This window comes from Perca flavescens, chromosome 1 (assembly GCF_004354835.1).
Source record: "Perca flavescens isolate YP-PL-M2 chromosome 1, PFLA_1.0, whole genome shotgun sequence".
Classification (NCBI taxonomy): Eukaryota; Metazoa; Chordata; class Actinopteri; order Perciformes; family Percidae; genus Perca; species Perca flavescens.
In genome coordinates, this window is record NC_041331.1 from 36,373,007 (window position 1) to 36,389,637 (window position 16,631).

At 41.9% G+C, this 16,631-nt stretch overlaps 2 protein-coding genes across 3 annotated transcripts in view; one reads left to right on the forward strand and one right to left on the reverse strand.

Annotated features, from left to right (window-relative positions):
- Nucleotides 1-1,989, forward strand: part of LOC114545680 (semaphorin-7A) — a 49,422-nt gene extending 47,433 nt beyond the window's left edge. Inside the window, exon 15 of the transcript XR_003690930.1 lies at nucleotides 1,476-1,989. The gene's annotated coding sequence lies outside the window, so the exon portion shown is untranslated. The remainder of the gene's footprint in view (nucleotides 1-1,475) is intronic.
- A 2,289-nt stretch (nucleotides 1,990-4,278) lies between these two features.
- The window catches only part of LOC114560371 (AT-rich interactive domain-containing protein 3B), a 59,456-nt gene continuing 47,103 nt past the window's right edge, over nucleotides 4,279-16,631 (reverse strand). For both annotated transcript variants that reach the window (XM_028585704.1, XM_028585713.1), the window contains exons 5-9: nucleotides 12,721-12,904; nucleotides 10,447-10,706; nucleotides 7,752-8,027; nucleotides 7,266-7,358; nucleotides 4,279-6,652 (exon numbers count right to left, since the gene is read on the reverse strand). In XM_028585704.1, coding sequence (XP_028441505.1) covers nucleotides 6,459-6,652; nucleotides 7,266-7,358; nucleotides 7,752-8,027; nucleotides 10,447-10,706; nucleotides 12,721-12,904 — 1,007 coding nt within the window. In that variant the 3' untranslated portion in view covers nucleotides 4,279-6,458. The remainder of the gene's footprint in view (nucleotides 6,653-7,265; nucleotides 7,359-7,751; nucleotides 8,028-10,446; nucleotides 10,707-12,720; nucleotides 12,905-16,631) is intronic.

Consider the following 16,631-nt stretch of genomic DNA (forward strand, 5'->3'; position numbering starts at 1 on the left):
CAAAGAAAATGAAATGTCATTTCCTGTCTTGCGTACTACCTCAGACTTGGCTTAAAACCTTGAGAAATGTTATTGATCATAGATAAATATCAACACTTCCCAGAATGACTCATTAAAAAACCTGGGGCAATGTGCTAGTGGAAAAACTGAAGTGAGAAATTATTATAATATTTTGTTAGCAAATATTTTTGTTGATTCTGTTCTAATAACAATCTAAATGCAAAACTACACAAACGGTGTAGGTTCCTCTTTGGTATTATGACATTAGCATAAAGTCACAGAATAAAAGATGGTAGATTTAAAGGCACACTATGCAAGATTTGTACCTTAATATAACCGCTTCGAAGTCATTTTGATGGTAAACAAACTCGTAGTAGGGCGAATCATCGCGACAGCAAAGCAGGGGAGGGACGCCGCTGAGAATACCAGCAATGCAAGTTTGGGAGGTGGCGCCCTGCTACATCTCGCGAGAATCACAAATTGCTTTACTACTGCCGGTTCTGCGAACATCCGCTACACCCGCCAGAACCTTTTGGACATCGGTGACCAGCTCCAGGTATTTATTTCGAGTGTCTTTCATTATACGCCCAACATCCCAGACAACATAGCGAGACCGCCGGGCTCTTCATGGATTGTTGTTGGGTCTAGGAGGCGGCGCAGACGGAGGAGGGAAAGGAATAGCAGGGGCAGGTCTGGTGTTATGCTAAAGCTAGCATAGCACACAAGCCACCTCTACTGAGCCTGTATCTCCCCAATACCAGATCCCTGGTGCATAAAACAGACGACTCAGGATTACAACTCGCTGGAAATCGCTATGTTCGTGACTGCTGTGTTTTGATAGCCTGACAGGCCAGACCCACATCAAGATGTTGGGTCTGCGAACTCACCATTGACAGGGCTCAATCCGAGGGGCGGGATTGGCGCAAGCCAACGGAGAGTGCCTAGACCACCCTGGCTGCAAAATAAATTTGCTGCCGCTAGGGTGCGTCTAGATTTCTAGGCTAGTGTTTTGATTATCACTGAAACCTGGCTTGACCCGGGGATACCCGATGCTAGCATGCAGCTAGCAGGCCACACTCTGCTCCGCTGGGACAGGACTGAGGACTGTAAGAGCAGTGGAGGGGGGCTCTGTATGTACGTGCATGAGAACTGGTGTAATAACGGGACAATAATAGATAAACATTGTTCCCCTGACCTCGAGTACATGTCTGTAAGATGCCGGCCTTTTTTTCTACCGAGAGAGCTAACAGTAGCGATCGTTAGGGCTGTGTATATCCCACCCGAAGCCAATGTACACAGCGCTCTCTCCTCTGCTGGAGTTATTCTAAAATACCTCTCTCCCCTTTCATGTCTTCACCTGTCCTGTCAAAAATAAAAGCCCAAAATGCGTGAATCCGGGTAGAAAGATAACAAAATTTTGACCGTTCTGTGTTTTTAGATCCAGTGTTAGCAAATTATATTGCCAAATGTTTGAGGTTACATCTTTTAACACAAAATTTATTTGACCTGTATTTTCTAACTTATCTGCTCGGTTACCCTAAATCCCGGCAGTTGTAGCACTTTACTTTTCATAAAGAGATGTCTTAGAGTTCACCCAAAGCACTCAAACCTTTAACTTGTCACATCTTTGTGTAGTTCAATGAAGGAATCTCTTTACCTCTAGTGGTGTTTAGCCATGCTAAAGTTCAATGTTCAATGGCGCAGCATTTAAGATTTTCCAGAAGGTTCCATAATTGATTTGCACTTAATCAAGCTGTTCTGATTTATTTTTGTAAGAAAATGTTATTAAAAAAAAAACTTGTTTCTACAGTATGTGCATCTTTTCTTTGTCATAATAATTCAAATCTGTTTTCCTTCTGCGCTTTACTGTAATTGATTGTTACATTCAACCAGTTGAGTACTTCAAACCTCATAAGCGAAAACAGCTGTAAGGCTTACTTGGCTTCCGCACACATGTCCACTGTCAAATAAACCTTAAACTGAAAGTTCCATTTTTTTTCAGTCTCCTTTAAAAAGAAAAGAAAAAAGAAACTACCGGCTCTAGTCTGGCCCCTGTGCTCTAAATGGGACAACACCATCAGAAAGGGGTTGATCGGAAGGAACATGCTCGGGCAATGTGCTTGTGGAAAAACCGAAGTGGCAAATTTCAATGATGAGGTTGTATCTCTTATTAGGGAACTTACTGAACATTTTACACAGAAACCTGCCCATGGACTGTTTGTGAAAAGTGGATATGAATGTGATTGTTTCGCCTTACTGAGTCTACGTGAGAGGATGTGAAAATGCTTCTAAAATTTGAGTGGGTGTGACACACATACATGTTTGCATATCTGGTGGTCTCAGAGACTCAATGACACTAGAAATAAAACACACATGGGAATAAGATATAAAGTAAAACTTTATCATGACATACAAGTTTAAAGCCCTGAGAACCATATCTTTATATTACTAATATGAACAAAACTGAATGTGTGAAAACCACTTTGGAAAAGTGCTCCTCTTAAATACAATCAGCACAAACCAGTTTTTACAAGCATTCATGTGTTTTGTCCTATTTTTTGTTTGCTTTAATCAAAGAGAAAACTATAATATCAGTAATATAATTATTACCATGTCCATAATAATAATAATAACAGTACAAAAATATGCACAAACCCCACAGTTGAATTTATATACGGAGCATTGTACAAGCCAAAAACATAAAATTGATAAATGAGGTATTCGATAACCACTTGCATATGCGCCTGTTTTTACACAGATCAGGTTAGTTTTTAAACAATTTAAAACTGAATTAACTCTAAAATCATCTTAGAGACAAGAGGCTCTGCATACTCCCAACTTCACAGCTTCCTGAGTGACGAGACCTTGCATACTGTTACTGACGACACAAATCTAGAAATGCAAAACCAACAGCAACGTTGCATTCGGCGAAGTGACCACAGCTTCCGTCAGTACTCGTCCCTCAACGCAGCTTCATTATCGAACACAACAGTGACTGCAGCCCACTGCCCTGAGGTATTGTGGTATGACGAGGTAGGGGCGGTCTCTGACACACACAGACACACACAGACACACAGACACAGACACACAGACACACACACACACACACACACACACGGCAAGAGTTTGGAGGTCCGTGAGGTGACCCGATGGGTGGCTGGCTTGAGAGATCAGAGAGAAGTGAATGACCAGCCCTCAAAGCTTTAATGGGCCTTTCCCATGGATGTCAATGAGGCTTATGTTGGAGAGAACTACCCCCATTTAAATTAAGATTTGTTAAAAATGTTGAGAAATCACCTCCTCCTGCGATATAATAGGATACAGTATATAGATACAGTAATAGGAACAGCAACCACATACTGTATATACTGAACCTGCTTGCACACACGCACACACACGCACGCACACAAAGGCAGTGAAGCTACGCTAAACAGTCATTGCTTTGACTAAGCAGATTAAACAGAAAGACTTAGAAACAAGAAAATGTTTTAGTATCACAGCCTAAGGCATTAAGCTCAACTGTTACTAAAAACAAGGTCCACCAGGACAAAAAAATAAAAATAAAAAAATAACAACCACACAAATAAATAGCAAAAACTCTGTTGTTACCAACAGGATGAATGACAATTGGTGTCCAATGTCTGATTGAATTGAAAGTGAAAATAAAAAGTGATTGCTCTCCCAAGGATTAAGCTTGAAGAGAGACATTTTCCCAGCCAGTTGAGTATAGTGAAAACTGCACTGGCCAGATCTCACCAGCAACTACTTTAAAGCAGCATCTACAGTTCTCACCTTTATAAAATACAGTCGTGTGTCATACCGGGTTCTGAAGGGTACACCAAAAAGGACTTCCGGCACCCTCCTCAAACCCTAAACTCTGATCTGCACTGCAAAACATATGCAAAACCTGACACGTAATGGCTAAAATACAGTCTAATAAAAGCAACAAGGCTGCCCACCTAGGCTCACACTGGGCTTAAAGAGGTTTCTAAACAATTAAAATGCCTCACATTCGACACAGATAAAGCTAGAGAATTCATTTTCACCCTTTGTGGTATTTCAAAATGCAAAAGAGGAATAATCCAACGGTTTCTGGATTATCAGAAAGTGGGTTTTTTTAAGAAAGGGGACAGACTTGTGGGCCTCTCTGTCCACAGTGGCTGAGAGGGCATGCGTTCACACTGGGTGTTGTGTTAAAAACCAGCCCCAAGAGACCATAAGTGTAAAGTGTTACATTAGGGAGATAGCACATCAGCTATAGCACAGCGTCTGGGCTACTGTTCTGGATAACAAAACTTAAATATCTGTACAATGTCTGTACATCAGATTTTGAGTCCCTAAATCCAGTTTTAAATTACTTATTTCCATCGTAACTTTTCAATAATCAAGTCATGCTGTAAAAAATGTGAAACAAGGGAATTTACCTCTTGCAGATTTTCACTTGCTTTAAAAAAAAAAAAACACAAAATCAGATTAAATGAGAAAATGCAACGTTCTTTTTCTTTTTTGCAGTCCATAAACAGACCTTAAACTGCCTTGCTGTGACCACAGCAGGTGTGGCAGGATTGTACGAGAGATCAAATCAAGAAGAGCGACCTGGCTAGTCTTTGGTATCTAGCTGTGCAATAACCCGAGGCTAACGTGAACCAGAAGATTAGCGTGTTAAAACACTGGTCACATGATTGTACACGTGCATATCATCTTGCCGCTGTCGTGAAGAAAAAGGCGCGTTAACTGCGATTTAGGTGTTCGCAGTCGAGCTTAAGGTTAACGTGGTCGATTGTTTTAAATTGTTTGACCCCTGCGACGTGGAAACCTGTTGACAATCGTACAAATCTACACGTGTCAGTGAGGAACTATCTATTCTTTTCCTCTTCCCTGAAAAAACAACTTGAGGTAATAAAAAAAAAAAAAAAAGAAAGGAAATGGAAGCAAGCCAGAAAAAAAAAAAAGTTACACAAGTGAACACGGGAGGAGAGAGATAGCGAGCCCATCCCGGTTCGGTTTGTCCCCAGAAACCACCAGCAGCGTGTCAGTATGTTCACGTCAGTTTCAGTTCAGGTAGGATTTCCATCGCAGGTTGTGGCGTAAAGTCTTTGATGGCGTTGGCGCCCTATGAGGTATGTAGTGTAGCTCTCCTTTTGAGAGAGTCTGATGAGGTATTCTTGAACGGTCACGTAGACTTGTGCATTCTTCACGTATGAATCCCTTCTTTTTCTTTAAATTAACAGCGATTCCTTGCAGGTGTCACATTGGTTCCTGAGAGAGACGCTCTCCAGTGCAGAGAGGCCAGTATGACGTCTGAGAACTATGCATTGACGATGATGCCATGTGATTGACATTCAGCTGTGTGGCTGCGGCTGGAGGAAGAATGCACAAACAAAATGGGGGACAACAAACCTCAAACCGGATTCGGTACAACCTCTCTGTAACATGAGAAATGAGCTCAGGGTCTGCTCGGCCTGCTGTGGGTGGACTGGAGTTGCCGTTCCCCCAACTTTGTGCCCTACGTGTTTAAAGACAGTTTGTATGGACCTGCAATAAGTTGGATTTTTAGGTGGACATAAAAAAAATGCCATCCATTGTTAGTGAGAGTTTACAGCTTGGAGAAATCCCGTCCATTTTGGGAGGTTCGTGTACATCATTAAACTTCCAACCAATATAATGGACTTAACATGATCTGAACTGAGGGCGGAGTCACGAAATTAGGTGCGTGCTGGTCTACAGCATCTGATCGGTCACCAGTTTGGAGTTCAGCAAGAGTCTACAGTGTGTTGAAGAAACCTGAGCGGTCCGGGTTGGAGGCCTGCCACTGTGTGGTGGGTGCTCTGTACATGAGGTCCCACTGGTGAGAGTTACCCGACTTCCCCTGATTGCAACTAGGTCAAAAAGAATATAAAAATAAAGTTGATTCAGGTTAAATATACTACAGCTCCTGAGGTAAAGACACCACTGCAGGTTACTTGATTTGAGGTATGTAAAAAGAGTAAAACTAAAAACAAAATCATTCTAAAAACACAAAATCAAAAAGACAACAAAATGGCAACAAACAAAACAAAATGTCCTAAGATAAAAACTTTTCAAGTTCAGTTGTGACTACACCTGTCAGTGGGTTTTGGCTGAGCTGATTGTGTTAAGCATGTACATTAGGATTAACGAGAGTATGTATGTGTAGACTGTGTGCCTGTATATGTATAATTGTGTGTGTTTGTAGTGTAGTGCGTGTATGCGTTTGTATGTTGAATAAAATGCATAGCTGTGCGTTTGGGCACGTGCTGTCATATAATATTCTTGGGCTCTGTGTTCATGATTGGACAGCCAAGAGGTTGACAGGGTTGATGAGGTATTTGTTGTGCAACAGTTTGTTATTCTTATCGATTTCTCATTGTACTGTATATTCTTGCTGGGCCTCCCGGTGGAAGAGAGGCCTGTGGAGCAGGTACAAAGGGCAGCCTGAGTTAGGGCGACCCGCTGGGGGCCGGCTCAGCTGAGCTGGGACCCTTGGAGGAGGAGGAGGACGTGGGGCTGAGGGTCTGTGCCAGGGGTGCAGAGAAGTTAAAGCTAGTGCTGGTTCCAGCAACGGAAGCTGAAGCAGCAGCAGCTGCCACAGCAGACCCGGGGGCCCCACCAGACTTCTGGGCAAACAGGGTTCCTGTTGAAAAAAAGGAAGACATGACGCCTTTATCACCTACAAGGACAAAGTAACCGCAGGGTCTTAAAAGTATTTCATATTTTCAAAATAAGGCCTTAAAGCTATAGTGTGTAGTTGCAGTCTCCCCCATGAGGAATTCTAAGTAATGACAATAATTCTGTCGGTGCATCCACATGACACAAGCCTTCTGTGAACGAGCTTCACCTCCACCCCTCCCCCACGCAGTCGCTAGTAGTCAAGGAGGACACGGAGGATTAAAAACACATGATGGACTCAGAAGAGGTAGTTATCTTTACTCGAGTTTCTGTGTGCGAAAGTCGCCGGGCGGCAACAATTTCTAAACATAGCCACGCTGAAAAATCCAGAGAGAGTTGTGTGGAGCTGTCTTAATTAGCTTTGTATCAACTCATGTAGCAATGGCTTGAATTTAACGGACGCTCATTATTATAAAAAAGTTATGCACTAAAGCTTTAGTACTGAATTTTGTTTACAAAGTATTCTTTTTTTTATTGCTCTGAATGTCGAGTACATCCCCTTTAAAGGGTAAGGTAAAAGAATTACCACAGTATTACTATTTTTTCAATGATAATCAAACTCCTCCCCCCATACAAACCTGAGTAGATTGTGCCGTTGACTTCCACGGAGACAGTGATGCTGGCATTTCCATTGGTTGAGATGCTCAGAGACATGTCCTGCTGCTTCTCATCTGAAGAAACAGAAATATATACACATTTTCTTTTTTTTTATTGTGACATATTTTGCCTCAAAATCCCAACATTAGTATATTTCGATGTGTTCATCTAGAAAGAGTGAACTTAAAAACACTCTCCTGCCAAATAATTATCAATTTGAAATGAACTATTTACCAATTTCAAAGAGCTGAATACTTATTCAATCAAGTTTTTGGGGCATTTTATATCTGTATATAATTTAAATAGATTTGTAGAAATTAGTTTTAACTTTGACATTGTTGAAATAAATGTGGCAAAGTACAATTTGCCTAATACTAAGTTCCTCTTTTGACTTGACTGAAACACACTAAACTTACATCATTTCCAGGTTCTTTTAACAGTATTTTAACAAACATGGCAACACTGACCTCTGGTGGTGATGGTGGGGGCTCCCAGGCGCAGGTTCATGGGCATTTGGGAAGCCATGGCCAGCAGGTTGTGTTGGAAAGCTTGCTGCATCAGGCGCTGCTGTTCTTCTGCCATGCGGGCCATCTTCCTCTCTGGCCCCTCTCCTCCGCCGCTGGTCTCCAGCTTTTCTCTCAGCTGCTCCAGCGTGGCGGCTCTTGCCAAACCCGCAACCTGCTGGTGCCCCAGGGCCAGTGCCATGGAGGGTCTCGCTGCCAGGATGGAGGAGGTCAGGTCATCTGGAAGAGAGAGAAAATAAGGGTTAGTTTGATGAATTGTAATGGATCTATTAGTCCATCTACATGGATGGAAAATAAATTTAGAAATGTACATCAGGTGAAGGTGAATGGTTGTCTATGTGTCAGCTCTGTTGCCCAACATAAGATGGGATAGTCCAGCTTGTGCAATGCTGTATAGGATAAGTAGGTATTTAAAATGGCTGGATTATCTACCACATATTACTATGGGAGAATTGGAATAGTTCATCACATCAAATTTTTGTGTTGGTCAGAATGTAGTCCGATCCCAATTTAGATAGAGATACTTTATTTATACAGAAGGAAATTTCACCAAAGTAGAAAAATTAAACAATTAGAAAACAGACCTCAGGCAGGATTTTAGCACATGAAAGTTTGCATATAATAAAAGTCTTCAAAAGAACTGTCTGTTAAGACCCCAAGGCTTCATTTACATAATTTTACTTTTTTAAAAGGACTCCAAGTGATTTTAGTTGTAATGGACTAACTAGACAACTGAGACAGAAATAACTTCCCAGAACCACACTTTAAAAACCACTAATTTAAATAAAAATAAAACAGGGTTGGTTTGGGGCATGCAGAGCACTTACACATCAATAGTGAGTGGGTCAGTCAGACCTTGTGCCATGATTGACGCCATGATTGACAGGTAAAATACAGTGCATTTACATAAGTCAAACCACGGATACTGTCAGGGTCCACAGCAGCTACACATTCCAGCCAAGTCAAAGTGACATTAGATAAGGCCGCGAGGTAATGACAGTTATCAACAGGATCCTACTGATGTGGACTCAAGGCTTCAAAGTTTATAAAGTGTCCTCCCCAGCGTGGGAACCATGTTATTAATCGGTAGAAAAGCTGAGGGCTCTCAGCAGCCTGAGGCTAAACGGCTTCACACATAGACTCTTAAAAACACCTGGATGGGCTACACACACATCCAGGCATGCACACACTTACACACAGGTTTGTGGCACTATCTTTGTGGGGACCCGTCATTGACATAATGCATTCCCTAGCCCCTTACCCTAACCTTAACCATCACAACTAAATGCCTAACCTTAACCCTTACCCTCACCATAAACTAATTCTAACCCTAAAACCAAGTCTTAACCCTCAAACAGCCCTTTAAACTTGTGGGGTCCAGCATTGTGGCCCCACAAAGCTGTCGGGATCCCACAAGTATATTGGACTCCTGGTTTTTGGACCCCACAAATATAGTCACACACACACACACACACACACACACACACACACACACACACACACACACACACACACACACACACACACACACACACACACACACACACACACACACACACACACACACACACACACACACACACACGATACAGTGGAGGGAAGGAACATGACTTGTTGCGGGAATGCAATACGCAAATGTAACAGAGCACACTCTCATACCAACATTCCTGCATGCACACACTGTCATACCAATACACCCGCATGCAAACACATTCGCACACATTTGATAAAAAAAGAGCAGGTGCTAGTGTCAGGGCCTATATGTAATGTCTGTTAAATGCTTTGTATACTGAAAAAAAGCCTCCTTAAATTATTTAAACTAGACCCATATCGTAATGTTTCACTAAGGTGTTTATCCCTTGCCTTGACTAGCTGTAGTTTTCCTTAACTGCGACAGAGGGCAGTATTTCCATATAAATACTTCAAAGTCTCAGCACATCTGTAACTGGAACACTTCAGTTCAATCTAAACAGTATAGGGAGGCTGCATTCTCTGTAGTGAACATTTACCCAGTTTAATATAACCTTCATATATCTAGAGAAAGGTTTCTGAGCATATATGCTTCTTTTTTCCCAGCAACACACAACAACCTTCTTCACCCTTCACAGTTACACATCTGAGAGCTGCCCGTTTACGTGCAGGGAGGCTTCTTTTAGAAGATTACCTCCACATAACGTATTCTTCCCACATTTTTATTTTGTGCAATAGAGATTAGCCTCCTCCTTGGGTGGCCTCTAGCTCACCCAGTAAGAGTGTGCGCCCCATGTTGGCTGAGTCCTGCAGCGGCGCAGGTTTGAATCAGACCTCTTGCCCTTTGCTGCGTGTCATCCCCCATATCTCCCCCTTTCATGTCTATCCACTGTCTCTACACAATAAAGGGAAAAAGACCCAAAACATAATCAAAAAAAAAAAAAAGCCTCTTTATGCTGCCATGAAGCTTTGGAATTATTTTTTATATATATATATATATATATATATATATATATATATATATATATATATATATATATATATATATATATATATATATATACTATGTTGTGTTAAACTTTTGTAAGTAATGAGGTTACTGTTGCTAGAGGTGTTATTCATGCCACCAAAAGTTTCTATGTGTGGTTGTCATCTCTATGGTTCCTACCTTTCTTCATAGAGGGACCTGGTGAGGCGTGAAGGCCGTTGAGGACCCCCGAGGCCCCTGACCCCAGATGTGAAAGGTGCATCTTGGGAGGTGAGAGGATGTGAGGAGCTGTGCTGGGAGAGGGAGAGAAGCGGAAGAGGCTGCTGCTGTAGCTCGGACGACGGCCCTCGCGCCGGTTACTGTCGATGGCGGCCTGGAGCTCACCTGGGGAGCTGAGGCCTTTCCTCTCGCACTCAAACGGGTACAGGTATTTCATGTACCTTCAGAGAAGAACACACACACATACACAAAGCAATACATTAGATCACCACAAAAACATTTGTATTTGTAAGTATTTGTTTTGGCATGACAACTGTAATATACATAAGCACATTATACTGTCTGTCAGCAGTTTCAAAACAAGAACAGTAATCTCTGCCTTCAAAATGTTTTTTTTTTCTTCAGCTGAACAGTAACTAAAATAACATGCACAGAATCAATCAGGAAAAATACAGGTACATTTTTTACATTCAGCCAATATGTAAACTGATTTCTCGCCTACCCAATCATATATTTGAACCAAGGTAGTCTTGTTCAAAGTGGATCAATGACTATGTTTACATGCACACCAATATTCCACTATTATTGCTAATATGACAATAATATTGATTCAGGTCATGTAAACAGCATATTCCGGTTGGATATTCCGAATAAGGCCTTTTTCCAAATATAGCATTTTCCGATTAAGACATGGGATATTCCGGTATTATTCGGGTTTTAGAGGCATTCTTTGAATCTGGGTTTTTACTGCAGTTTCCGCCCAGTTCACGGTTTATGGTCAGCTCTGTGAGTTGCTATGGTTGCTGTACACAAACCAACCAGCCAACAGTTTGCAAGGCTGCAGGTCCGATAAGAAGGAGAAACACATTGCTACGCTGACCTTTTCAAGAAGCTGGTTGAAGGAATGAAAGAGGGACGCTGTTCAGGTTTTGAAGTGAGAAATCTTTTCCTTGAGGCGCAAATTTGTCTAGACTTTTACAAATAGTCTACCAATTGAGGTGTAGAAACGGTTTGTTTAGTTTGTAAAGACTACTTTAAATTATGTTGATGTCAGAGTCAGTTTTAGGATTTCATTTTGGATAAAAGAATACACAGCTATGAAGAATGATCTTTCATTTTTCCTCAGGTGATTTTTCCCAGTGAATATACCCTTGTCTGAAGTCAATCCTGCATAATTATTAACACCTGGTTAAATGCATATGCGTAGCCAAAAATCAGAAATCTAGCTGTGTTAACTGTGTTTCTCTAATCCCTTACCCTGATTATAACTCCCTCCCCTTCCCCCTTCTTGTATACATGACATCTACAAAATCAAGTGATTCCAGAAAGCTGACAGTAACCTTCCTGAGACACCTGGTACGACAATTGTGCAAAAACATGTTTTGTATGCCGAGTATAATACGGAGATAACATTGCGGGGGCTCTACAAGTATGCACAGTCACAGCTCTGGTATTTTCACCATCCCATATGAGCATTCTGTAGAATGAACATACAGTGTTGTGCATACTGACTGCATAATGGTGGAATAGCAGATCAATAAGAAGCTAAGAGCAGCGTCCATTATATAGACCTAGCGAAGCCATGCTAAACAACAGCCCACCGACATTAAAAATACATAAAGGTTCATTAGGGAACCCTGCTAGTGGACACGATAGAGAGGGGTCACATCTACGGAAGGATTTCCATGGAGATAGCAAGGGCGTTTTAGTCGTGGCAGTAAAACCCCACCTTAGTTATTATGAACTCTGACCCAAATCACATCAATAAATCTATGGGCATCAATGGCCGCTATGTGAGATGTAATAGACGGAGGGATTGAATGCGAAGAGGGAAGGTGGCCTGGTGTAGGAAACAAACCCGCATGTGTATAAATACACAGGCACGGGTTAATATTGACATCCATACTCCTACCGGGTTAATATTGACATCCATACTCCTACCAACACAAACAAAAAAAACACACACACACACACACACACACACACACACACACACACACACACACACACACACACACACACACACACACACACACACACACACACACACACACACACACACACACACACACACACACACACACACACACACACACACACGAGATTCTTTATTTAGTTCCTGTAAATTAGAGTTTACATAGGATTAACATTAGAGAGACTGGGTCAATTTATAGCTACTACAGCCAACGAAATGAATTTTGCTGGTTGTTTTGTGACACAGATGCAGAGACTTACTGTGTGCGCAGGGTGAAAGCTGCACTGGTGATGGAGGTAGGCAGATTGAGTCCCTTTGTGATTTCTCTCCAGATCTTCTTGTTGATAACCTCCACCAGGCCTCCCTTCTCCGTCACCAGCTTGTACAGCATATACAGATCCAGGACCTGCTTGGCCATGATGGGGATACGATTGACTGGGGTTCCTATGGAGGAGAGGAAAACCATAAAATAAATCAATACAGTATAAATCATACATCTGAATCGGAAAAGCTTAGTGGCGCACAATGAATGCTTTATGGTGGATGAATGTACTTCAAAGTGCATTTGTGTATCAAACGCGCATGCATTTTTAAACTGACGATCCCAACGGGAATGGAACCCATAATGCTGACAATTTGTCTTGTGTGCGCGTATCTGCTGACACATTTTGGCACTTAACAGAAAATACATTTAAAGCTGCTACAGTGAAAATGATTATTTTTGGGCATTTTTAGGCCTTCATTTGACAGGACAGTTTAAGACAACAAAGAGAGAGGGAGAGAGAGGGGGAATGACATGCAGCAAAGGGCCGAAGGTCGGAATCGAAACTGCGGCCGCTGCGTTAAGGACTGAGCCTTTGTACATGGGGTGCACCACACTCAACCAGGTGAGCTACCCAGGCACCCCAAAGCTGGATTAATTCTAAATTATACATTCATTCATGCACCAATCAATGCTGAAACACCGAGAATCATTTTAGAACCTCTAGATACTGATCTAAGTGCTGTCAGGATGCTGGCAAGACAAGGGTGCCAGGCATGTTGCCGGCACACCTGTTCAATCTGCCATGAAAACATATTAGCCCAGTTAAGGCAATCTGTCTTGACCCGGAAAAGGGGATTGCAAACAACACAAAGTAAAGCGGCCCTAGACTTTTGATACAGATGCATTAATCTTGTCAACAGATTATCTGCAGTGAGGCTTGCAAGGAGCGTGTAGGGAGGTGGTGGTGGTGGTGGTGGGGGGGGCAAGGAGGAAGGAGGGGGTGGTTCGCAGTATGCAACAGAATCAAAAAGTGCAATGTGCAACAGTGTAAACATGAAGCGGGAGGAGGGGACTGAGGATTGTGACGACTTGCTAATCTTTGGGCAGTGGTGGGTGGGGGGCTTCTGGATAGGTCAGTATAATACAGCTCATTTAGAGGATTGTACTGAGTAAATCCACACCCCTCTGCTGTTCATGTTAGTGCTGCCGGGCCCAGTCGTACAGATTTGCCCTCACAGCTAATGCCAGCCAATCCTTCAGCCCCTCCACAGGCTGCTCTTAACTTAGAATCCAACTCATTAATGACTTTGTAAAATAGCAATGTGATTAGGACATGAAGATTAGCCCTGATTAATTTTCTTAAGTTAGCAACATGTCTTTAAGCCATGTGCAAGGGGCCTAGGTGAACACATAAGTGTGCAGATCAGGAAGGTGTGGCAGCACTGTCAGCACACTATGGCTCTGACCTGGTACGTGCAATACTTACTATTGGTTGTAAGGTTGAAGGTGCAGCTAAAGCTTTCTCTATTGTTGTGCTCACCTAAAGTCACTCTTAAATACAGCAGCTTTCTAGAAGACAAAGACAAGACCTGTGATTGGGTGTGGTGAGAGATTTATAACCGGTTAAATACTTTTCATTATGGAGCAGCGGTTCTGTACACGGGGGTTGGGAAAGCCGATGAGGCTGCAATATTGAACGATCATTATTTGGCATGGTTTCCTTATTCTGCATGTTAACGCTGCAACTATTGGACGTGAGTGGGTTTTTCAGGATTGCAGGCTAAAGAAAATAGGAACCCATTGCTAAGGTCTATATACATTCAAACACAGACCAGGAAGTAACTACAGGCAGCCAGCACAACACAGAGAGCAGAGATACATGTGGAAATATAATATGTACAGTGGAACCGGTTCATTAGGTACACATGTAAAATCTAATGTAATCTAATAACCCCCCTTCCTTTGTCAAGTTAATTATGTCCACCTCCATTTACGTAAATTAATATTTGATATAGATTGCATTAGATAATATTAGGTTATTTAAAAAAGAAACTACACATACTTCGAAACATACTCATAAGACCTCCTCTCACCCTGTAAAATCAATTTAACCAGCGCACCACAGTATACTGTATGTGGGTTAATGTTGTGAAAGCGCTGTTCTGGGAAAATAGCCATCTTATCTGCAGATCCAATTAACAGTAAGCAAAGCAAAACAACAGGCCCTTTGCCAGTAGGCCTGCTTGCTTTACAGATCATTTGGATTAGCTATGCACAGAGCCAGAGAAGAGGAAAACATGTTCAGTATTTATTGTCTTTGTTAAATGTCCAGTCTGTATTCTTATTTAGCTATCCAATAAGTGAATTAGCCATAATTCTTCTAAACAAATATTAGTTGTTTTTTTAAAACTTTTAACAGTAGGTGGTAGCTATTTTTTAATTGCATAGTTTCCTTTACACAATGTACCTTCACAAAATCAGTTGCAACCAAGTTAAAAATGTATACAGTAGTATATAAATTAAAGCCAGCAATGTAATAGTATAATAGTCAACTATACAATACATTCAAAAAAAGGTCCTGCTCTCCAGTAGATCGCAAATTTGGTTATCAAATTCCTATCAGACTGAAAAAAAAAGGTAAACTTTATTTTGAGGTGGCATAGTAAACTTAAGCCGCTTTCACACAGGCACTGCAAACCTGAAATTATTTAGACATTACCCGGCAGAGCTGTATGTGAGAACGCAAATGTCCCTATCAGTCGGATCGGACGTCAAACGGTCTTTACTCAGCCAGCTCCTTAGTACAAACTCTGTGTAATCGCTGATTGCGCCAAATGTGTGGAAAAATTACAGCAATCGAGTGGGCGTATTGGTGACGTTTTATGCCGCTTGCACAAAACCGGACTTAAAAAAACATCCGAGGGTGAAGAAGGAGGATGATTTACATGACCGAAATTGTCAGACATATTATGCAAGAGAATCAGTTGTTGACCAAATTATGAATGGCTCTATAATACGTGTATTGTCCTGTGTGCTGCACGCTCTACCCAGGCGCCACCCCTCGTCTAAAGCAAACAGAATAGTTTCAGTAAGTGAGAATGCATCTGACAATCTCCTGTTGTGTGCTACATGTGTGAAAGGGAAACTCCGGACTATGTCAGGAACTAATTCCTCGGACATAGTCCTGAGTTAATGTGCGAATACTGCTCATAATGCAGATGGCAGACCTTCCACTACGTCTCTGGGCAGTAACCACATTTCCAGAACATGCAGCGGATCAAAGGAATGCTTTGTTGCCAGCGCCTCGTCAGTTATTTAATGCAGCGTTGGACATCAATCCTGCATCAAACAATTAGTACAACTAGGAGGGGTCAGAGATCAGCCAGGGGTTATTGATGTGTGAATTAAACTGCAGATCAGCAGGAAGCCATGTTTTCATACTGGCCCGGACATGAACAATGAGAACACAACAAACGAGACACAACAGCACTGGCCCCATAGTGACAGGCCAGCAGTTAGTTAGGCTTTAATTCACGCCTATGCTTTTATTAACCCCTTAATCAGTGTCTGCTGTCAAATAAGTTCAGATTCAACGCATTTAAAAGATATTACATTTAGAGCACATGACCACACAAAGTCTGTGTGCGTTTTATTAGATTAAACCAAATAGTTATCTATATATCGTAAGTGTTCCAGAGGTAGTTTTGAAACCTAAAAAAGCATTAATTAGTCAACACTCGACTTCAGCCAGGTTTCACATTTCAACATGGCCTGAGCACATTAAAGCGCTGGGAAAGCACCTTTGATAATACCGTAATTGACCAAAAATCACATTAATAACACTTGGGCAGTTAGCCAGAGAGTTCCCCAATTTGAGAGCCTGCCTTTGGTGTCCAACATCTGCTC